General features: G+C 38.9%; 2 protein-coding genes across 3 annotated transcripts in view; one reads left to right on the top strand and one right to left on the bottom strand.

Moving 5' to 3' along the window:
* The window catches only part of LOC111865939, a 55,734-nt gene extending 34,038 nt beyond the window's left edge, over positions 1-21,696 (bottom strand). Inside the window, exons 1-3 of one of the 2 annotated variants that reach the window (XM_023854384.2) lie at positions 21,462-21,696; positions 19,873-20,049; positions 16,140-16,284 (exon numbers count right to left, since the gene is read on the bottom strand). In XM_023854384.2, coding sequence (XP_023710152.1) covers positions 16,140-16,284; positions 19,873-20,040 — 313 coding nt within the window. In that variant the 5' untranslated portion in view covers positions 20,041-20,049; positions 21,462-21,696. Of the gene's footprint in view, positions 1-16,139; positions 16,285-19,872; positions 20,050-21,431 lie in introns of both variants that reach the window. The other variant, XM_033752104.1, reaches the window with a different exon arrangement.
* Positions 21,697-22,004: 308 nt separating this feature from the next.
* Positions 22,005-25,137, top strand: part of LOC111866054 (repressor of RNA polymerase III transcription MAF1 homolog) — a 15,865-nt gene continuing 12,732 nt past the window's right edge. Inside the window, exons 1-2 of the mRNA XM_023854588.2 lie at positions 22,005-22,734; positions 22,819-22,968. Of these exons, the coding sequence (XP_023710356.1) occupies positions 22,652-22,734; positions 22,819-22,968 (233 nt within the window). The 5' untranslated portion in view covers positions 22,005-22,651. The remainder of the gene's footprint in view (positions 22,735-22,818; positions 22,969-25,137) is intronic.

Raw genomic sequence — 25,137 nt, forward strand, 5'->3', positions numbered from 1 at the left:
AAGGCATGTTCACTGATAGCACAAAACAGAGTAGGAGGAATAACATTCAGCACACTATATATGAGACAAACTCCGTCTTAAGTGCAACAATTTAATTGTAGTTCTTCCTTCTTTCCTTCCTCCACACTACATGTTTCGGCCCTAAATGGCCATCATCAGGTGTATATTCTTACGTAGCTGCTACACTGCCCGTAGTTTAAAATTTAAAACATCAGNGTTTTTAATTTGAAATTGAAGTTTTAAAAAGTGCCAATTTTGGAAATCAAATTGACGTGTGTAGGTTAACAAAGATTTTATACATACATACATACATACAATTGAAAAGACTGGTGTTTTAAATTTTAAACTACGGGCAGTGTAGCAGCTACGTAAGAATATACACTTGATGATGGCCATTTAGGGCCGAAACATGTAGTGTGGAGGAAGGAAAGAAGGAAGAACTACAATTAAATTGTTGCACTTAAGACGGAGTTTGTCTCATATATTGTGTGAGTGTAACAGGATGCATAAATATAATATTCAGCACACTGTTAACAGACATACTTGTACATTCTGCCAGACACTCATCCAGGAATTCAGCAGTTCAAAAGATGAATGGGGTTCACCTGCGATGACAATTCGCATCTCAGAAACATGCATAGTACAAAGAAGTGACACCGCTAACACTCTTTACACTCAGGACCGATAACGAAGAATAAGGAAGAATATAAATAAAAGAGAAGCATCCGAAAGAACGTGTACGAAAACTGTCAGCCTAATTTGCGGTATCAGAGCCTATTCCGATATTGGCGTGGAGGAACTGGACACAACCGCACAGAACGTCAGAATCCGCTGCGTTAGGTGATTTATCACACTTCGTAACTGGAATAAAACAAAATATTTTAAACGTTTTATGCTTATTGTTGATTAGAACAATAACTTGAAGCACCAGCGGTATGGTGACATTAGATTTCATTAGTGGACCATGCATTAGATTAGACTGTCTTCTATTCTCACATGTCTACCCGACAACCCGGCAATTTGTTATTCTGTTTCAGAGAATACTAGAACAGTATCATTTTCATTCCTCTGTAAATTAATAAACATACAAGTGAACTCTCCCACGTTGCGGTAACCCTTACCAGACACACGAAATAGCTTTGTGTTATCTCCTGAAGTGAAACGAATTGCCACTGTGTTCTGTGGTATGGCACATACTACGGCAGGGCGGGGTCTCCACGATCTTAAGTTCCTGCCTTCTCCGCCAGGATGGCTGGTAAATGTAGACTTTGAAAATAACACACTCCTACACAGACTATAGCGAAATAATTACCTCAGGTAATGTCACATCCTCAAATCAATCCCCCGAAGCACAGTGTGACTACTTACATGCCTCCCGATTTTGTTTGGCATTCTGGTGATATTTATGGCATGGGAAATTCTGTTTCGATGTTATGTCTGTGAATAAAATCTGTCCCTAGTTAAACGATTCACTTTCGGTAAATGAGGAAGTGATCCCATCCCCTTCCCAGTCGATATCTCAAGAATCAGAATTAAGTTTTAGTATTGTTATGCGAAAGCTGCCTTATGGACCCATAACTAGCAATGCAACACAGACACGGAAATACAATTTCACAAAGCAAATCTTACCTCCCTTATCTTATTAGAGAATTATGCCAAAGGCGGTATGGATGGTTATTCTACAGTCGCAGATTCGAATGACGCCCTGACTGCAGGTTTCGTTGTCTTGCACGAATACATATAACAAAAACCTCGTGGACCAATTCTGTATGTCGGCATATTCAGTGCCGGAAATACACTAATTTCGGTTAAATTTGGTACCTGGGGTCTACACTAAACGCTGCAGCGCAGCAGACCGCTAGTTTACATGATGCACAAGCTGAAGTGCATCATTTATATAAAAAAAAAAACCTGTCGTACAGAACATAAATTCGAAATACAATCCCTATAGAACAGAAAAAACATTTTTACTTCTGCTCAGTTAAATAACTGGATTATTGATAAAGCATGTCAACCAAAGAATTTACGACTATGCAGGGTGATGTCCATGCTGCTGCCAGTGCTGAATCGCAAAGAAGGTATTTGGAAAACACGTGTACTCACACATATTTATCTCTACTATTCATCATTAACACAAATCCTCCATATTACAGACTCTTTCTGCATTCTAGAAAGGTACGCCCTGTCATGCGGATGACAGCAACACTCGTATCAACCAATTCCAGCATTAAAATTCAGACACAAAGCAAACCATTTCATCGCCAAGCAGGAAAGCTACACTCAAAGACGGAGTTCGGCGCCCCATCAGGCTAAATTTAGTCTACAGTCTTCCCTTCCCTAGGAGTCCAGTGACGTCCTTCTTCCTCATATACTCCATCCCCACCCCAGTCCCTGATGCCTGCCAAGTCGCTGCTTCCATATGCAAAGTACATGACACATCGTGGTTTGCAGGCGTGTTTCCCTCCCATAAAACCTAAGACACGTCGATGAGACGGGAAGCTCAGTTAGTGAGAGACTGGGTTTCTGCGTCGGGGACTCTGTCTTCAGCACCACATTCAGTTCAGCTTTGGGGCGCATCTTGTCTTGAAACCTGTGGGTACCGCGGGCCTCTGTCCACTGGACTCATCTCCATCTAATGTCAATGTTCAGAATGCGTAAAGTCGTAAAGTCTACACAGTTTGTTATTATTAATCATAGAAATGCCTTAATCAAATCTGGATTCAAAATGGATGAGTACGATTTCTCGAGTACAGTGAGACATAGGTATTTCTTTTATAAGGCCGCGATCTTGTTTCCACTAAAACTTGCCGAGCACTGTAATGTTATGCTTATCGTGCAACCGACCATGTTATTAATTATACAGATATACACTTCCATTGCTGTTATTACATTAGTTCTTGCCGTGTTCATTCCCGTTACATTTCCGTTAGCCAGTATCAAGTTTCATCACAGTAAGGACACAACCACATGAGGAAACAGTACCAACCCAATGCACTTTTGGGAAGAAAAGTTACAGTACTGTTAACAAAGCTCTTTAAGACCCTAAAATTTGGCGAAGTAAGACAATGTCTTAAAAACACAAATAACGTTTGTTCATGTAATAATTTTGTGGAATGTAAAACAACATGGCACCACCCCAAAACATATTTACCTTTCGGTCTGAGGGCAATAACTATTGAACTACTGGTGCTAGGCATTTGAAACTTTATAAGTATACAAATCATAAACATATTCACAATTACCGCAACAAATATTTTTAGCGCGTTAAAAATTGCAACATTTAATACTCTTCATAACCAACATTGTGAGAACCTCAAACCATATTTACAGATTTATCTACAAAACTGAACGTCGTGAGAATTTAGATTAGTGTAAGTCAAGCAAATACATTAAATTATTGTACTGTTATTAATATACAGATCCTGCTGGCCTAACCATACCGACAGAACATCTCAAGGAAAATAGGCGTCGTAAGTTCTTCCCAGTGGTCATCCAAGAAACACAAATGACGCTGAAAACGGAACCAATCCTATGCCCTAAAGTTAAAATGATATTCTCCCTAGAATGTCTTGATAAGGACAGCTCTTAACTTTAATCCTTCAAAGTTTACTTGGAATTCGTTGTAGTTATTACCAGCACAACGGCAGAAAGGCCATCATACACAATTCCTAAGCAGCTTTGAAAGAAGACACTACATTTCTCAAAGGAGTTAAAGAAAGGATGGAATTATAATGCATCTATTTTAGTACAGCAACTCTGCATGAGGCGACGTAACAGAAATGTGCACAGAAATAGCAGATCTCAAAACTAAGACTTGAACACACTACTCCCCAGTAAGAACCAACATGAAATTTTCTGAAAGTCTGTGACGACTGGTGATTCACTTCAAGTCCGTACTGATCGCCAGGGAAGGTATTTGTATACACAACGTTTCGAAGGTTGAATCTAATCTTGAAACGCTGTGTATATGAAATGTGCATCAGATAACAGACGTCAAACATAATACTGATACATTCAAAAGTACCATGACATATACGGTACATGCGGGTTAGCAGTAGCTGTTTCTTACAATTGCACCGGGCAAATCCGGGCTCTTATATGGACAAATAACGAAGGCAACGAGCGGTTCATGGACTGGCCAATCAAGATCGCCCATAGAACACTGATGGGGCAACTTCACCGCCTTCAAATCTTGATCAAAATTCACGTTTATCTTCCCAATATTAATAAAGGTTTTAAGAACATATCGTCCTCAGTTAAACGTGCGAACACGTGCTATGAATATTGCCGGTCCACACTTGGCTCGAAAGACTATTTTGTGTAAGATCTGAGGCTTTCACGGGGGTGACTATGAAGAAAGCAGTCTTCTGGGATTTGGCACCGTGTATATGTGGTGTTAACCGAGGTTTCGGAGGAACGTATCGCTTCCATCTTCAGGGTAGAAGAAAAAAAATATAAGAAATCTGCAAGCGAAGAGACCGTGAGAACCGGTAAACCGGAGAACAGTCTGCTTTTACCGGTTCTCACGGTCTCTTCGCTTGCAGATTTCTTATATTTTTTTCTTCTACCCTGAAGATGGAGGCGATACGTTCCTCCGAAACGTCGGTTAACACCACATATACACGGTGCCAAATCCCAGAAGACGACTACTTTGTGGTTTAAAAATGTATGTTATAAGTAGGGACAGGATATATGGAAGTAAAGAGGCGAGGTTGATAGCATAATCGCATGTATACAAAAGGACCCGGTTTGTAAATATACACAAGTCAGCATTAAGAGGTACAAAGTTATTATGTCTGCATCAGTTCATCTCATCGCCCTGCCTGCATGTTTATTTTCGGCAGTTTCTCATACAGTAACACATCCATTCATTCGACTTCCTTAAACCATCCCAACCACTTTCTATAAGCAACTCCGCACACATCTCACAGCAGTGTTTTACAAACATTTTTCTGTTTCCGCAAAATTCTTTTGGCATCAAAAGGATAATGATACCCTGAGCTAAGATTGAAAGTCATAAGCAATGAAAAATGCAGCTTGTTTTAAAATGTACACGTAGATCAGAGCTGTGAAGCTTCCGACTGAGGGACCGCATTAAACCTTAAGTACGTACCAGCGTGCTTCATTACAAAAAGAAATGTTCTCCAATACACCGATACAAGTATGTAACCTATAATGATCAGTTCCATGAAGTACAGGCAGACGAAAAAGACTGGGACCAATACAATTACGTAACATTTTAAATTTATGCATTTTAATATAAAATACCAAAATTATACGAAACAATCGGCGAATTTGCTTCTGAGAAAACGGCCACTCGCAATTGTTTTCAATGTGAGCATGTTCTTCTTTATAAGAACAGATTTATTTACATTTACCTCGGCTAGAAATTCATTCCTTTAATTGACGCAAGTAAAGAGGTTGGTCTAGAAGTAAACACTGAGAAAACTAGGTATATGTTGCTGTATCGTCACCAAAACGCAGGGCAAAATTATGATATTAAGACATGAAACAACATATGTTTTGAAAACGTGGCACAATTAAGATATTTGGGAACAACGATAACAGATCGAAACTGATTCAGGAGGAAAATTAAGAGGAGACTGAACTCGGGTAATGCTTGCTACCATTCAGTCCAGAACATTTTGTCTTCTCTTCTGCTGTCCAAAAACATAAAAGTTAGAATATATAAAACTATAATTTTGCCTGTGGTTCTGTATGGGTGTGAAAATTGGTCTCTGACATTACGGGAGGAACATAGACTGAGGGTGTTTGAGAACAAGGTGTTGAGGAGAATATTTGGACCGAAGAGAGATAAAGTGACAGGAGGTTGGAGAAAACTGTATAATGAGGAGCCTCATAACTTGTACTCTTCTCCAAGTATAATTAGAATGATCAAGTCAAGGAGGATGAGGTGGGCATGGCATGTAGCACGAATGGGGGAGACGAGGAATGCGTATAGGATATTGGTGGGAAAGCCAGAAGGAAAGAGACCACTGGGAAGACCAAGGCATAAGTGGGTGGACAATATTAAAATGGATCTTAGAGAGATAGGATGGGATGGTATTGATTGGGTTGATGTGGTTCAGGATAGGGACCAAGGGAGGGCTCTTGTGAACACGGTAATGAACCTTCGGGTTCCATAAAATGCTGGGAAAATCATGAGTAGCTGCAGAATTGGCAGCTCCTCCAGAAGGGCTCAGCTCCATGAGTAAGTAAGTAAGAAATTTATTCGAACATAAGTAGGTACTTTAGAGCACTGAACACGTTTTTTAGCTGGGGCAAAACTATCACCAGGTCCACGGCAATAAAATATCAAACGCCAAAAGTCTGCAAGACTGTATCAATATTAACATGATCATGAATTAATACTAATTCGTTATTTTTCTGATTTATTTATAAGGTGCTGTGTGAAATCAACTGAAAGATTATATGGAACGTTTGGTAAACCCTTCACGTAGTAGGAGCCGGGACAGCTTAGTCGGTACAGCGACCAGCTAAGTGCTTGATGACCAAAGAGTTGGAGTCCCTGAAGGGTCAAGAATTTTTTTTTCTCCATGTCCTCCAGACCGGCACTGGGGCCCACCCAGCCTCCTATACAATGGGTACCAGGGGCCCTTTCCCCAGGACTAAAGCGACCGGGGCGTGAAGCTGACTACTCAAATCCAACTAGTGCCGAGGTCACGAAAATATGGATCTATACATCCACCCCTCCATACACCCTCATGGCATAGTGCTTAATTAGTTAAGCACAGGAACAACTTTACCTTCATTTCACATAAACTTAAAATGTCAAAGAACTGAATTAAAAACATATCTTTTCCAAGGCCAAAAATCTGTTTTCATGTAAATAATTAACCCACAACCAAAAATAATTTAAAAACTTTCGTTTTCCAGGGACTGGAATGAGGATCTATTATCAGACAACATCAAGATCTGTAATTTTAACAAGAATTTACCCTGACACTGAAATTAGCCGTTAAGCAAATCTATGTGTGCCATCCTTGAGAACCACAAGTTAGGAAACTTGACCTGAAGAAGCAGAAAGGTTACATATGAACCATGGACAGCAAACTTATGAACATGTGTACCTACACAGACTTTGGAATCAACCTTTCTTTGTCCACCTATCCAGATCTGCTATCCAAGAAAGCCAGAACAGCAACCAACAAAAATAACTAACCAAAAAGAAAACTGTGGAGAGGGGAGCGAGAGGGAGAAATAAACGTTCTATACAGAGTAACCATCTAGAATTCATTACTTTTCATAGTTATCAGAAATCACAGTATTAAAATTATTTCAATTATGAAGTCAAATGATATTATTTCACTGTGTACTATAAATATATGTAAATAGACTTGGTGGGAGTCAGGATAGCATTCAGTGCTCAGATTCTAATGTGAGAGTGATGAAAATCTGGGCTTCATATTATTTAGTTTGGCTGTTTGATGTCAATCTCCTTCTCTCTACTCTTTTCTATTTTACATATGTTTCCATCTATTATAAACAAGTCTGCATCATATCCAAAACAATTATTCCACTACCTTTCACAGTTCAGTGAACATCAATCCAGATACTAGCCACACAAGCGCCAGTGAGGCAGGAATGTCACTAGCTGGACATGTGCCCATCCTTATATGCAAGGCTGCCAGATTCTATTTTTTATATATCAAATACTCTTATAGTATTACATATCAGTGTTCATTGTGATGTCATAGCTGTTCCAAACTACACAAAATGAAATAGGGAAACTGCAAGAGAGGAATAAGAAAACAAGTAATAATACCAGCCAAGTAATGTTAGAAGATATATTATGGATGACCATTACTAATCCCTATGTGGTTCAATGACTAAGCTACAGACTGGATGAGAAGAGAATCAGGGTTTGATTCCCAGCAAGGAGAACTTTATCTCTTCTGCAGTGTGCAGACTGCCTCTGCAGCTCATTCAGCCTCCTATCCAATGGGTAGTTGGAGTTCTCTCCCCAGGGGTATATTGGCCAGGCCACGAAGGTGACCACTCACCTCCACCCAGTGCCAAGATTAAGTGTATGTGGAACTGTAATTCTAGTCTCCCGTCTTCTTCAAGTGGTGCATAGTTAAGTAAGAGGACAATTTTACCTTTACCTTCAACTGTTATAGATAACTGAACTGAGCAAAACAGGTAATTAATGCTATGGCTGGAACTCATCTACAGTTCTGTGACATCAATACTTGGTTTTATGAAATTAAAGCAGAAACAAAACAAAGCTGCACCACATAATCTTCATTTCATTGCACATTAATTTATGCTGATAAATGTTTCAAATGAAAGTTGCAAATCTTAATTAGATGTATGTTTTTCTTTATGTCACAATTTATGAGGTCTGTCTATACAAAGTGACTTCTTTTTTTTAGATTAACTAAGCCTGATTTGTTTTTGATGACAAAGATTATACTGAACCAATGCAAGTCAAAATAAAATACATGCAACATACTTTAGTGTAGTCTCCCTAAGCAAGATTTCATCAAAATCTATTCAGTATCTGGAACACTGGGGCAGGTAGTAGCATAGGTGGTTGAAACACTGTACAACAAAAAGAAAGGTCGTAAGATCAAATCCCGATGAGGTGGATTTTTTCAATTTACCTAATCCTTCCAGCTGCACTATGGCCCTGGAGCTGACTCAGCCTCTAGCAGATATGAGTACTAGGAATATTCCTGGGGGTAAATGTTGGCCAGCACGTAAGGATGACAACCTTACCGCCATCTGTGAGCCGACTGTCTAGAAAATGTGAGAGTCTGAACATCTCACAACCCTATGGGCCCCACGGCCTGTTACACGGATATCTTTACTTACTTTATCTGAATCACTACTGACCTGAATTAAAGAACATTAGTGTCTCCCCCAACTTGAAGTTGTAGAGTACAATATATAATTTATTTTATAAAAAAGCATCTATTCAGAATATTTTGTTACTTTTTCAAGACTTCCTTGTCCCACCATGTGATTCCATGTCACAGCAAGATCCATCATCAGGTGGTTACAAAAACTGCACTGGAATGCAGCATTAAATTCTACAGTGCATTAACTGCCTCAGTATGCTGCAGTACCTAGTACTGTTATCACTTTATGACAACCCTTGCAGGGGTTGGAAAAAGTAGTGGAATAAGGAATCCAAGAAAAGGCAGGAAAAAATTCTAGGAATGATTCTTATAAATAAATTGAAGTGTCTTAAATAAAAAATGATGCCATAATTTAAGATTCACAGAGTAGATGCAGCGATCATATTTTCATGTTCACAAGACTCTATCACCATACATTAGCCTAGAACTCCATTACTATTTATGGTTCACAATTTATAGAAACTCACACAAATATTCAGGGATAATATACTGAACATGTAACAGAGATGACCAATGAACAATCAGCAAACACCTAACAATTTTGTTTCACATTGCATGCATGAAAAAAATGTCTTATCCCATAACTGGTAACTTCATGGAGCTGAGCCCTCACTGACAGGCCTCCAGTTGTGCAGATACTCAAGGATTTCCAAACATTTTATGGAACCCAAAAGTACATTATTGTGTTCACAAGAGCTCCCCACTGGTCCCTATCCTGAGCCACATTGATCCAGTCCATACCACCCCATCCTATTTCTCTAAGATCCATTTTAATATTATACACCATGAAAAAGGTAAAGTTGTCCTTGTGCTTAATTAACCAAGCACTATGCCATGAAGACATATGGGGGAGGAGTGGAGGTGCAGTTCGACCATTCTTTACTTCAGCACTAGATGGATGCGTGTAGCCTAAGCTGAGTGCTAATATTAAATATCATCAGTAGTAGACTACAATTTCCTTAACCATACAGGCTCTGAGAGATCAGATCAAAAACTGATGATGATAATGTCTGAGAGACTAATTTTTCTATCAATATACCATCATCACAAACCTTTAGATCTTCTGAATATAAATATTCTACTGCTGTTACATGGGCTTCAAATTCAGATATGATACAGTTTCATAAGCTGATTATTTTATAACACTGCATCAACTGTTCATAAAATTACAGGTTCTTTAATAGCCTTAATGCATTAAGTCTGTAACAGTAAGTGGGAATTTCAATAGAAATTAATAGGATGGTTTTCTGGATTGTAAAACCTTGTACATGGGGCAATCCAAAAGTTTCCAAAATTTGAATTTTGCGCGTGAATGGTTATGAGTACATCGAAATACCACTAGGTGTCTCCTCACACATCCTTCTTGAATCAGTGTGGCAAGTGGCGTCGAGTTGAGTGGTTGGGTTTATTGTTGGTGAATGTATTTCCATTGTTGTGTTTCCGTGAGTTTGCGGTTTTGCGATGGCTGACCTGAGAGAGCAGCGTGTCTGTATAAAGTTTTGTTTCAAACTTGGGAAAACCGCTGCAGAAACGCACCAAATGTTGAAGCAAGCTTCTTGTGAATACAGTTTAGGCCAGACACAAACTTACAACTGGTATAAGCGTTTTAAAAATGGCCGAACATTGACTGATGATGACGATCGTTCGGGACGGCCGTCAACGGGCAAAACACCAGAAAATGTCGCGAAAGTTAGGGATCTGATTCTGCAAGATCGTAGACTGACCATCCAAGACCTCTGTAACACCTTGGGACTAAGTTATGGTACATGTCAACGAATTTTGTCAGAGGAACTGAACATGAGGAGGACTGCGGCAAAGTTTGTGCCACGACTGCTGCAAAATGAACAGAAGTAGCATTGCTTTGAAGTCTGCAGGGAACTTCAGCAACAGCTTCAAGAGGATCCAAACTTTCTTTCGAAGGTTGTCACTGGTGACGAAAGTTGGGTTTATGGCTACGACCCTGAAAGCAAGCAGCAATCGTCGCAATGGAAGAGCCCTTCTTCACCTCGGCCAAAAAAAGCTCGACAAGTCAAGAGCAACATTAAGTCCATGTTGATCTGTTTTTTTGATATTGACGGGATTGTTCATAAGGAGTTCGTCCCTCCTGGTCAGACAGTCAATAAAGAGTTCTATCGCGATGTTCTAAGGCGTTTGAGGGAGAACATGAGGAGAAAACGTCCAGAGAAGTGGCGCACGAACGACTGGGTACTCCACCATGACAACACACGACCGCATACGGCTTACACTGTGCAGGAATTTTTGGCTAAAAACAAGATGGCAGTTGTTCCCCACCCACCGTACTCGCCAGACTTAGCTCCATGCGACTTCTTTCTCTTCCCCAAGATGAAAATCAAGTTGAAGGGGCGAAGATTTGATACAGTTGAGGAAATTCAAGCGGAAACGCAGACGGTACTAAACACCCTAACAAAGAAAGATTTCCAGGATGCATTTCAAAAGTGGAAGAAATGCTGGGATCAGTGTATGCGCTCCCAAGGGGAATACTTTGAAGGTGATGATGCAGAATAAGATCTAGGTAAGATGTAATAGTTTTTATTAATATATTTTGGGAACTTTTGGATTGCACCACGTAGTTTGGAGACAGCCGAACATACTGCCTCTACCTTCAAGGCCAAAGAGTAAGCGAAGCAAGAAACCAGCATGAAGAGTAGTTTCTTCTGGATAAAGCTGTGTAGAAACAGCACAATATTTTGAAGGAACATACTGCTTCCATCTTCAGAGTTAATGAGTAAGTCAGCTGACTCAGCTTGCTACTTGCTTCCACTGGCTTCTTGCTTGGCTTACACTTTGGCCTTAAACATGGAGGTGGTATGTTCCCCCAAAGTGTCAGGCTCTATAGAAATTACACAGTGTCACAACCCAGATGACTGTATTTTTCATAGTCACTGCCATGTGAACCTCAAATTCAACAAACATGTTCAAAGAATAAGAGATTTAATTTTTATCGTGTAAAACATCAAAAATATTATGCTCCAACTGTTGTATTCTAAAGAATTGTGATGAGATATTCATATAAACTGAAGCAACAGTCTGTTGTCCTGGACTGTTGGAACACTTCAGAATCAGTAATGAGAAAAAGCATGTATAATAGGATGATGAATAACATACAAAGTTAAAACAAGCAATATATTCATTTATAGCTACTGGCTATGCAGAATAATGCACTGTGCACCATTGCACTGTACACTGCCAGGTAAGTAAAAGGTACACAGAATTACTGGGGTTTTGGACCTTTTCCATCGCCCGGAATTCTAGGTAACAGAGGACATGATGTCTCGGAAACTGGATCTGTTCCCGTCTTCAGGTGAGAAATCAATCCAGTGATTGAGATTAGCTCTTTCTAAGGGCCCAACTGACTGGGTGTCTTCCTTTCTCACCTGAAGATGGAAACAGATCCAGTTTCCGAAATGTCGTGTCCTCTATTACCTAGAATTCCGGACGATGGAAAAAGTCCAAAACCCCAGTAATTCTGTGTCATCCACCATCGTCGGAACCCTTTAGAAGCAAAAGGTAATCTAGTATTAACTGATAACTGTATACTAATATATCTAAGAAGAAGTCAAACAAACACATTTTGTGAAGCATAGGATATGAAAATCTAAAGTGATGCAGCTGATAGAGAGGGTCATTCTGGTGTGTAATAGTAAACATTCTTGCACTTCATCCACTGCCGATAATGGACTAAGATCTGTAAAGGCTCCCACACACAGACGCAATACTCAGCTCGGTACGGTACGGGACAATATCTAATTACACCGCGGTAAATGGAGGTCCGCACACTGGCGTGGTACTCTGAGGAATGCAATATTATCGCAGTTGGTATATCGCCTCAGTATTCCGTTCTACCGAGCGCACTTGGTAGACCGCGCGGTATCGCAGCGGTAAATAGTCATGGATCCATCTTTGGAGGAAGAAGTTTTGCTTTTAGCTGTCGCTCTTGATGAAGACAAAGGTGAATCCTGGTAAGTATTTTACTGAACACTAAATCTGCGTAGTTGTTTTCCTCCACATATTCAGTATGTCACATATATGTACAAATATTTAGAATTCCATAACGAGTCTCTAATTAAGTACGTATAAGTGGTTGCTATGTATGTTCCTATTTTAGGCCAAAGAGACGAATCACTTGGGTTCATGATATAAACTTGTCAAGAGAGGAACAGGGGGTTTTATACATTGATACCCCAACTCCTGAAGGATGAAAAACGGTCCTACATATATTTCAGGATGAATATTGACAGGTTTGATGAAATCCTGAGAGCCATCAGGCAAGATATCACTAAACAATATACCAATTGGCGGAGGCCTATTCTTGCCATGAAGTGGAGGATTTTTTGAGACCCATAGAACTGAAAGAAGGAAATATAAAACACATTGTATCAGCAGCATGTTTACTTCATAATTTTCTATGTCTCAAAAACTGTGATGAAAAGTACAGGGAAGAACTGCTATGAGTGGAGCCACTGGAAGGAAAAATGTTCCCTATCCAACCTTTACGTCTCCCAAGGGCAGCAAACATTAGCTACACCATTAGAGAGCGGTGTGTTGCGTTCTTCAATTAGATGACTGCCCCTGGAATTCCTGTTAGTGAACGGAACTGGTGCTTAGCCTACATTAAGAATGTCCACAGTTACTGTATACTTAACCCTATATAAATATTGTGATGTGCTGAGCTATGGAGGATGCCCCCCCCCCCGCCAGCCGTGACGCGCCGAGCGGAGCCGAAGTTAGCCGAGTCCCAGCATCCTGGTAGCTATGCAACGCGAGTCAACAGCGGTGATGTCACCACGGGATACTGCGGTTGCTAGGCAGCAGTAAATAACACCGGACAGCGTTCCTAGAAACATGGCGCCAGGCAACAAGGGTGCCTATTACGTGGCTGTTTTCTGCGTTGTCCGCACGAGGCTAGATACGGAGCAGTGAAGACTATTCACAGTGAGTGTGTTATCAACAGTTCTCAAGGCAGCTACCTACGAGTTAATTCCGAGTTAGCCAGAAACCAGTCAGTTGCATTCTGGCATTTGGAGTGTAGTATCTGTGATACTGCAGATAGCAGTAATTGTGAATCTGTAATTTGGGTGATTGTAAGTGCGAATGTGAAATAAAATTCGCTATATCAAATACGGCGTGAAGTTATTTGTCGCGTTATACACCCAATACGTGACAATATATACAAATATTTCTACTTGCTGTCTCTGTTCATTGTAACAGCCAATTCCTTCCACTTTCTATCCTTAGCACGTGAATCCTTGTACATCGGATGACGAGTGTCGTACAGTAAAGCATTTTCTTTGACGAACTCTTATTATTTGTTCAATTTGGCTACCCATGTCGTTTCACGTACATATAGATAGTGACTGAGCGTGAGTCATGGCCAGCTGGTCATCGGGTGTCAAAGATTCCCGAGTTCCTGAGTGTTGCGTCTGTGTGTGCGGCCCAGTCGGTAAACAGCCATTTTCGTCCCGAGTGCTATATCGTCCCAAATCGTATCGCGTCTGTGTGTGGGAGCCTTAAACAAATCTGAACACCATGCTTTGTGCAGGAGCAAATAAGAGACAAACTTAAACTTCAAGACCAACATAAGATTCCTCTTCAAAAGGAAGGGGATTGACATGCCTGCTACATGGAGAAGACAGAAGGTCATAGCCGATTCTCAAGTAACAAGGACACAAAGTCAAAAGGGGCAGACATGTGCCAGAAGTATCCATATGTACATCACACTGAAGAGAAGGTAAACTTAGTGTCTCCATTCACATAGCATTGGGGGGGGGGGATTTTAATCCACCATCTGCCAGAAGCAGTACACTTATGAATCATGCAAGTAGGTTGTAAGTTGGGTGTATTATACACATCCACATCTTGTAAAAATAAGCTGGAGATGAATTCATATTATACACTAAAATAAGTCTGTGAGGGTGGAAAATTACAATATTTTCAGCCAGACTGGCCTAAACAACAGAATTTATTGATCAGCTGAGCAACGGTTATCTCTTGAAGAAGGAGTTTGTTAGATTGGACCAAACAATAAGACTTCAAGATGATGTCATGGTTACGTGACGGAGTGGTTTAACAAGAGGCAGTCCACTGCTAGGTAATGGCCCAACAAGTGGTTGTCTCTTCATACATCAACATCCCACAGGCTAAATAACATGTAATGACACAATCAATACACACCACAATAGAGAAACCACTGGATGCAGTGTTTTCTACAAGGTCTGTGCTGAGGTTATATAATGAGAACCTTCTTGGTCAGCTTTTAGCTCTTCTCGATTGGCCTTTATGGCATTAATATTGGCCTGTAGTTCTCATATGTTGGCTAGCAGATCTTCCTTGCCTGTTATAGAGAGTTATCACATGGGTTCCAACACAATCACCTCAACCAATCCCATTTCTGACACCAGCTGTCACGTGATAGTGACCAGACACAGGGTTTGAGTTGATACCTGGATTTACTGCACGCTTATAACTTGTAACTACATACAATTATAACAGTGTCATGGATCTACACACTCTAAAGATCACGTTAACTGCAGCACAAATAAAGCCTTTTATGTCTTTACTAGCTGTTGCTTGGTAATGGCTTTTGACAATGGAGATTCTTCAGTTTCCATGCTCATGTCCTTATCAGCTGGTGACTATCTCACATGTGACACAAATGAAACTCACTGGCTTGGTCCTCGTAATATTATCCTGTGATGGACAGCATAGAAAATGGCGCAGACCACATAGAAAACACTGAGTCACATTGTTGTTTATTGGTCACTACACAGCAATGGCCCACTTCTCACTCTGCTATTCTGGCTTTCACCCATTACATCACAATATTGACAAATGATAAAAACCTGAAGCTTATACCATCTTTCGGATCAAATTGTGATGAAGTACAACCAAATCCATTCAGAAACTTATGTATACAGTGAAAATATTCAACCTGATTGGGTCTCCATACTACATAAATACTCAAATGTGAAAGGGTTATGGAAAGAACTGTTGTACCTTTTTCACCGGCAAAAATGTTTTTTACTACTATCACTATTATTTATATGATAAGCTTTATGAGGATGGAATGACAAGTCTTTTGCATTAACTGCCTCACAACATTGATGCATACAACCAGAAACTAAAGATTTCACTGCTGATATATCAACTATTAGTCCTTGAAATGACAAAACAAATAAACATATCAATATGAATAATCAAATAAAATTTACCAAAGCTGAAACACACCCAGCTTACCTATGTTTTCTTTTGACCACTGGTACAAGTCACATTCCTTGATGGTTTTTGTAACTGGAACAAGCAGGCCATGTTTAGGTTCACATGTGAAGAGCTGCCTGCTTCCCCAAGTACCATCTATGCCTCCATATGGTAAAGGATTATCCTGAAAAGATAGCCAAAAATTAATTCCTTTTAGTATTTACTGATATTTGGATGACCAATGTAATGCAGAAGAACCAAAAGTAATAGAAAAAACTAACCATGGTACTAAAAGGTAAAGGTAAGGCTGTCATTCATTCATTCATCTGCAATCTGTCAAGATGACAGGTGCACAGTCTATTCCAAAACAGTTCCTCCACTTGATGCGATCTAGAGCTTTCTCCTTCAAATGAAAATATCCTCTTCTGTCCCCAAGGTCATCCAGCATCTTCCTACGTCTTCTTCTTCCTCGTCTTCTGGTCACTTCTATCCGCCCCTATATCTTTCCTTCAATAACTTCTCTTAGAAGGCAGTTACCGCGTAAGATAATACCAATCCAATTAGCCTTCCGTTTTCTTATTTCGTGTAGGATATTCCTCTGCTCACCGACTCTAAATAACACTTCTTCATTTCTCACATAATCGGTCCAACTGATCTTCTCCAGCCTTCTCCAACTCCACATTACGAAGCTTTCCATGTGTTTCTGATCTACTGCCCTAAGTGTCCAAGTTTCAGCCCCATACAAAGCAATGCTCCAAATGTAGCATTTCACTAGTTTCTTTCTCANATAGTTTCTTCCTTAGCCATTTACACAAGGTCATCTGCATTCATTTCCATGCCATAACACCTTCCAATTTTGATTAGTCTATCAATCATACTCTGTAGCATAGTTTCTTCCTTAGCCATTTACACAAGGTCATCTGCATTCATTTCCATGCCATAACACCTTCCAATTTTGATTAGTCTATCAATCATACTCTGTAGCACAGTTTCTTCCTTAGCCATTTACACAAGGTCATCTGCATATTTCACACTTTGAATAATTTGCCCTCCTAATTTGAAGTCTCCAAGCCCATCCAAAGCTTCTTTGGTAAGGTTGTCCCTGTGCTTAATTAATTAATTAAGGAATTAGGCACTATGCCATGAAAATGTGTGGGGGAGTGAAGGTATGGCTCCATGTTTGCATGTTATCACTAGACAACATACATGCAGGGGGCACAACCATGGATGCTGCAAAAGGAAAATAAAGCGGAACTGAATGAGAGAGAGTGTGTGCAGTGAGATTGTTTCAAAAAGTAAACAACTGCGTGAAGATGGCCAAGTGAGACTGAAACATGTAGCAGTTGATGTGGCTTTAATGTTATTACAAATTAAAGAGAGACCGTGAACATTTTTAAGTTTCATTAAAGACAGAGGTGAATGTAAAGTAAAGCTATCCTTGTGAAGGCCCATAGGGTTGTGAGACGTTGAGGGTCCCACATTATCTAGACAATCGGCTCAAAGATGGCGGTAAGGTTGTCAGCCTTACGCGCCGGCCACATTTTACTCCCCAGGAAAATTATTTAATTAATTCCTGGTACTCATTTCTGTTAGAGGCTGAGTAAACCCCAGGGTCTAGTGCGGCTGGAAGAATTAGGTCAACTGAAAAAGATCCAATGAACTCAGCAGGATGTGAACCCACAACCTTCCAGCTTGTAGCATAGCACCTCAACCACTACGCTACTGCGTGCTCCCCAAAGGTGAATGAGCGAGTAATATATTTTCGATATACTGCCAAAGTTGTCACTGAAAGTCAACAGGAAAACTAACAGATATGAATTTTAGCAATTCTGTTTTTTATAACTTTTTTCTCATGCCTTTCAGAATATACTTCAGTTCTTCACATTTAAGAACCATATTACCATTAATACAAACGAAACAATTTTCTTCCTTATTATGGAACACAAAACAAAAATCTTGGAATATTACTCATACATGCTTTGGGTCTAATACAAAGGTTAAACATTTCCTTATTCTTTATGTAACTGGTATGTAAAAATCATTTTTGTTTCTTTCCATTTGTATTCATTACTCATGGTTTAGAAGACAAATTTCCTCCACACAAATATTTGTGTACCTTGTAGCAAAGACTCAAAGTTCTGAACAGGATCTTGGAAGTTATAATTTATGTTATTTACCATTCCAACTTTGGTTTAGCAATTGATATGACAAAGTATGAAGTCTGACACACCCACTTCTAGGCATCCTGTATGAGACACTTCAGTAGCAATTACCTCTCTGTAAAGTGGATGCTAGACTATGAATTTCTGTTCTTTATAATTTATATTCAATATAATCATGACAGGGGGAACCAGGATAGTGTAGTCAGTATAGCAACTGGCTATGGGCTGGGCGACTGAGAGGTCAGAGTTCAAGTTACAGAGGAGTCAAGAACTTTCTCTTCTACATGTAGTCCAGACCAGCCTTGGGGCCCACCCTATCCAATGGGTATCAGGTGCTCTTTCCCTGACAGTAAAGTGGCTGGGGCGTGAAGCTTACCAATCACCTCCAACTAGCGGTGAGGTCAACAAAATGTGGATCTATACATGCATACTTTCCCCCCACACCTTCATGGTGTAGTCCTTAAGTAATAAGCACAGGAACAAATTTATAAGTATGAGGAAGCTCAGAAAGCTCATATGGTATGGAAATTTGGCTATAGGCCTAATGAGAGGGGAATCACAGTTTGGTTTCTGGCATGTGCTGTATATTTTTCTCTTTTCTGCAATGTCCAGACCATTTCTGGGGTCTACCCAGCCTATCACGTGTACCACATGAGCTTTCATGATGGGTATCTAACAATATGTGCACCTGCTCACTTGCTCACTCACTCACTCTCACTAATGCACATGCAAGAGTGTACACACATCCATGTGCATGTGGACACATATATGCATTCTTGGCATTTTGTAACCTATGCACCACAGAAATATTAAGTTTTGTTTTGGATTACAAGTTAAGCAAGGATGGAAAGGTTTGGGTGGTACTGACATATGTTAGGTCATGAATGTCTGATTCATCAGATTATCCAGAATCACCAAGAATGGGCTCAAATCACAGTGCTGTTACAAGAATTTTCAATTGATTCCAAAAAATGGAATGTGTTTTCAGTTGCACAGTGACACCTGTATACTATATTTCTCTGACTATACAGCTGTCAGGGCTGTTCCACAGCGCAGGTGGTTACTGCTGGTGTCTCATTCCAGAGGCCTGAACTGAATCACAGGGCAGTCCATTTGGGACTTGTAGCAGTCACAGTGGCACTGAGGACTTATTTTCTTCAAATACTTTGACTTCCCTCTATCAGTTATAATTCCCCTTATGCATCTGGGGGCTGGTATAATGGGCATGCTTAGAGACCAGTTACCAAGGGACTCAGTCTCACTCTGCCACAAGAAAAAATGCCAATTTTCAAAATAATAACAACGTAAAGTATATATATTACACCCACCAGACCAAGCATTGTGATCAAGTGGTTAGCACTTGTTCTATATACACAGAAGATTCCAGGTTCAAATCATAACTTAGAAACTGCCCATCCTGACTGAGATTTCTGACAACTTTCTTTAGTCTCTCCATGCAAATTCCATGATAGTCCTCACATTAAGCTACAGCCACTTTCTTCCAAAACCTTTCCAATCCAATTTTCACATAACATCCTATCATTCAACACTATAAAGTCTGCACTACTCAAAGCATTGTTAGATAAAGCAAAAATAATAAATAAACCTACCAACTCCACACCAACAGTCCAGTCAGAACCCATCTCTGGCAATTTGCCTATCCAGCGAACAATGCCACATTGTGGCAAACCACTTCCACTACCAAGCCACACAATTCTTTCCCCAACCAAAATGGGAGGACGAAGCAACCAGGTATCCATTCTCAGTGGTTTTACCATACCCAGAACCTGTAACATATAGAGAACTGGTATAAAACTAATAAAAAAGTGACATTTAGACATTTGTCTTCTTCTTTTTTTTTTTTTTAATAGAGTGCCCATTCCACAGTGTATCAGCAGTGCATGTAATATACCAAGGAGTGTGACTGGCATTCTTAATCATCTAGTGATGTTTATGGGGTCATGTCATGTCATTTATTTACAGTTCCAAAAAAATCCATAGAGGCATCTGCCTCAGATACAGAACAAGTCAATAATACAATATAACATATAAATATACATACATAATCAGACATTCATCATCGTCAAAATACAACAAAACTACTGTACCATAATACATTCATAAATCAAAATAACATTTAAAATTACATACATGATTAAAAGACCGCCAAGCCTCTTAATATAGTAATATAAAATCTATTTTCTTAATATATGATACACCTATATTACAGCAGTGATAGCACCTTTTTCCTGAGTATTTTATTCCATATTCCGTTGCATCCTAGCAATAGGCAACAGTGTTTACTATATATACATGAGGTATCAATCTTTATTCCAGCAGTAGTATTCTTCAACAGTATAAAAAGAACTGGTGATAAGAAACTTCTTTAACGCCACTTTAAATCCAGGAATGTCATAAGATAATTGTTTAAGCTCTGGAGGGAGGTGGTTATAAAGTTTGATACCAGAATACCATCCACCTTTCTGAAATATCGTTAAGTTTACCACTGGAAGATGCAAGTCATGATTAAATCTGGTATTACGTGTGTGGACATCAGAGTTTGTTATATAGCAATCTCTATTCTTGACAACCAGCATAAGTAAAGAAAATATATATTGAGACTGAAGTGGCAGAATATGTAACTCCTTAAATAAATTACGGCACGAATCTATATTACGCGAATTGGTAATAATTCTTATTATTCTTTTCTGTATTTGAAATATGATTTTTGCATGAGCCGAACTCCCCCAAAATATTATGCCGTAAGATATTATTGAATGAACTAGGGAGAAATAAACAGTTTTTAGGCACTCCAAGGATAAAAGAGGTTTTAATACTCTAATTATATAGGATGCCTTATTTAATTTGGGTATCATTTGGTAGAGGCTTCCTCCTTGTTATTTTAACGTTTTCCTTTCCTTACTGTTTTGAATACTCTCATGCCACAGATGTATGTTTTTTTTTAAGAATTAGCCATACTAGACAGAGCTGCATTTCATGTGTCGGAATTAGGCAACGTATAGATTTGAATACATTTTAATTTCACAACACCTGAGGCCTTGCCAATTAAATTTACGTGACTCGCTATGATCTTAACCTGCGTAAATTCTGTACCCATTTATGTCACGTTAAAAAATATAAGTAAAAAGGTATCGCATGTCGCACTTAAAACTTTGGTATAATTTATATTTTCATTTACCACATTTTCTGAAACTCGTCCACTTTCCAAACATTACAATTCATAAGCCTCCTCCTGCTGCTGGCACACTGCCCACACAGACAACACATCTCACGCCCAGTCCTACATACGTACTACGCTGGCTCTACTGTTATGGCTGTTATGCTATGTAATACCAGTCCCTGCTGTCCCTGATGCTGTTGCTAAATGCGTAATCGCTACCTAGCCTCCCCTTCCATACGTTATTCAAGGAAATCGATTAATTGGAAAAGGAAACATGTCCGTCTTTCCACCATTGTACATGTTCCCTTTTTATACTTTCTCATTCAAAGTCTAGTATTGTTACCAACAGCAACAACAGTATGACAAAATGCACCGAATTTATTCAGTAATTGTACCTAACACTAAATTACTAGGTGTTAACGTTATTATCACGTTTGTACCTTATAGATGTTTCAACACACATTTTGCTTTACATAAATAAATGATTCTCACAGTCTTTTACCGATTCTAATAACACGCAGACTGTGTGAAGGTTTGTAGTTGGTGACACTGTCATTAGCTGGGTGTCTAAAAAAAAGTTGGATAGGAGGGAGCAGAGTTCTGTCATTGTCAAAATATAAAGTTTTGTTATAGTCTTGGGAAATTGCCATAAATACGCGAAATTATGTATAATATTATGCAATGTTGTGACTGTTGATTTACACTTGTGTCTTGTGATAATTTGATGCTGTTAAGCCGTGAAAAGTGATTCTCACGCGACCTTCAAGTCGAAAGGACTTGTTTAGGACGCTGTTTGTCTAACTGCAGTGTTTATAAACACCTATTCTTGAGCTTTGTTTCTCATTGTTGGGAAGAACTTAAGCATATCAGGCTTTGTTTGTAATGTGCCCAGTCCAAACAATTGAAGAGGAAGTGTATAAAGAAATATCGCTAATGAATCCTGCTTTCATCCCCGTACATTCAAGGCGAAAAGGATTTTTCCGACATCCAAATAGAATGTTCAGAAACTTTTCAGCCATAAACTGTCAAACAGGTTTACTCAGTATAAGTTATTAATTTTGATACAAGCATTTGCGACAATTTGACAGCTTTTAGCTTAACAAAAGCTTTAATTCTTACAAAGCTGATTGACCATTAATAGTGGTCCAGTGAAAGCTAAATAAGCATCGATTATATTAACTGCTGTATTAAAATTACAACATTTGAGGATGAAGCTTTTAGAAAGTACACGTTTTGAAGCTATTAATAGCGCCCTCTCTATAAAAACAGGCGACAGTAAAATATTTGGAAGGTAAGGTTTTAATTCATAACAGTAAAGTGAGAAGGACAATATGAATGTATTTTTTTCATGAATTTTTATTCCGAAATGTTTTAGAATTGAAAGCTACTCCTGCAAAATGGCTGGCAATGACAAACAGCTTTACAAGCGATTTAATTCAGAACAGGGAGTAACACCACATGATCTGCAAGCCCTGTCCCCACCACAAACTGCTTTGGGAGTTTCACCTGGAAGGTGTCAGTACAGGTATATACTTGCAGAAAAGTGGAATTTATGTGTCTAATATTGTGCAAGTTTTTCAGTTATTGTATTGTATTGACATTCAGTACAAAACACATGACTGAATGTGAGATTTGTTCTTGCATTGTTCATTATACCCATTTTTGTCAAAATGCTGCATAGTTTTTCTAGAGTGAAATGGATCCATTGAAAATAGTATGCTGTGAATGATTTGAGAAAGTTACTGTCACACTTACAAATGGGTTGAATTAAAGATCACATGAACGTAAAATAAATACAGTAAATGTACTGAGAAAGTGAATAAATCCTCTTAGAACCATATAGTATAGATTTCTGATTGCTTTATATTTGGAGAGTCCAGGTTCAAATCTTGGCCCAAAGACCAGATACCCTAACTTTTTAGTTCCTTCAGGGAAATGAAATAATATCTCAAATTATGTCACTGCTGCTTTCTTCCACAGCCTTTCCACTTGGGTGTTTACTGAGCACCCTACCATTCAGTGCTCTGTAGTGTGAGCTACTGACAGTATCATTAAATACACTAAGTAAAATAATTATAATTTAGTATGTAAATTATATACAGGATGTCCCAGGAGGAAAGTTCAATATTTTGGGAGGTCTTAGAATTTGCCATTCTAAACAAAGAAGTGTGCATGTAAATGTGTCCTATTCCAAAGAGTTTCCGAGTTAGAGCTATTTCACTGTACAGTAATAGTAGCAACACACAAGTTGCAGAGTGCATTGATGTTAATGGGGAAATTTTTGAAAATGTATCATACTAGGTAAACTGTACCAACATTGTCACTTGAACAATAAATACTGATATTAGAAACACTATGTAATATCTCTTTCATATCAACAATTTTGGAACTGTACAGTGAAATAGCTATACCTTGGAAACCTTTCGGAATAGGACGCATACATATACACTTTTTTTGCATGACTGATACTGTGACCTCCCAGAATACTGACCTTTCTTTCTTGGACACACTATGTACAGTATATACAGAGGTCATCCAAATGTAAAGACCATTTGGTAATTAAAAAAATAAATTAATAAAATTAAAACAAAATATTTCACATCATTTAATCATTTTTCTACATAATCCCCAAGAAGATTCAGGCACTTGTCATATTCTATAAATATGTCAAGTTTCTGTATGCCTGCATTGTAGAAATCTGCCACCAGTCCATTTAAGCAGTCTTAAACAGTCTTCTTCACTTCTTCATTGCTACCCATGCATGTGCCTCCCAAAAAGTGCTTCAAGTGTGTAGAGAAGTGAAAATCACTTGGAGCAAGGTCATTTGCCTCACAAATCCCTGACCCAGTTAACTCAGCAGGAAAAGATTTTGATTACTGCATACAGAGCAAATAAAAAGTTATGTTTACTGCCGTATAAAATTAGACAGATCAAGTAATTGAGAAAGGTAATTTTGAGAGAACACAGTTATTTTGTCTCTGGACATTATCCATTCTTCTGTTTTTATTTAAAACACAATATTTTGGAGACTGGATTCCATCTTCAGGGGGAACCTACTCATTTGGGCCCAATTGATAGATCTAGTCCCTGTCTCTGGACTTAGGGACTAGGTTCCACCTGAAGAAAGACAGCCCATTCCCTGAAATGTGTGTTTTAAATAAAAACAAGACAATGGGTAATGTCCAGAAATATGATAATTGTATTAATATACCACAAAACTTGCATTTTTTACTGATGGGGTTCGAGTCCACCAGAGTGGGTGTATCGATGCTCAGAACAATAGCTATTGGAGCAGTATTGGGTTTAGAAGTATTCTTTCCCAAACATAAGATGGTGTGCATTGTGCAGTTACTGCTGCAATGGTAGTAGAGCCCATATTATTTGAAAAACTCTATTAATTCGGAATGGTATGCCATTGATATTGCTTGACCCTTTTTTGAGAGCTTTATGGAAGAACTTACAGACACATTTAAAGACCATGTTATGTTCGTAAGTTGGGGTTTACCTGTATTGCATGAATTTATTGCATTTCATATTACTTTACATAAACAGCAGATGCAATGTGTAAATTATTAATAACTAAATAAAAATGTACAAGGTGTGTCCCAAAAGTCATGAAATATATATATATATATATATATATGTAAATTTTAAATTTATTGATGATATTGGTACAAAGTGTTAATATTCTTCA

The sequence above is a fragment of the Cryptotermes secundus genome, unplaced genomic scaffold, assembly GCF_002891405.2.
Source record: "Cryptotermes secundus unplaced genomic scaffold, Csec_1.0 scaffold1054, whole genome shotgun sequence".
In the NCBI taxonomy this organism is placed as follows: Eukaryota; Metazoa; Arthropoda; class Insecta; order Blattodea; family Kalotermitidae; genus Cryptotermes; species Cryptotermes secundus.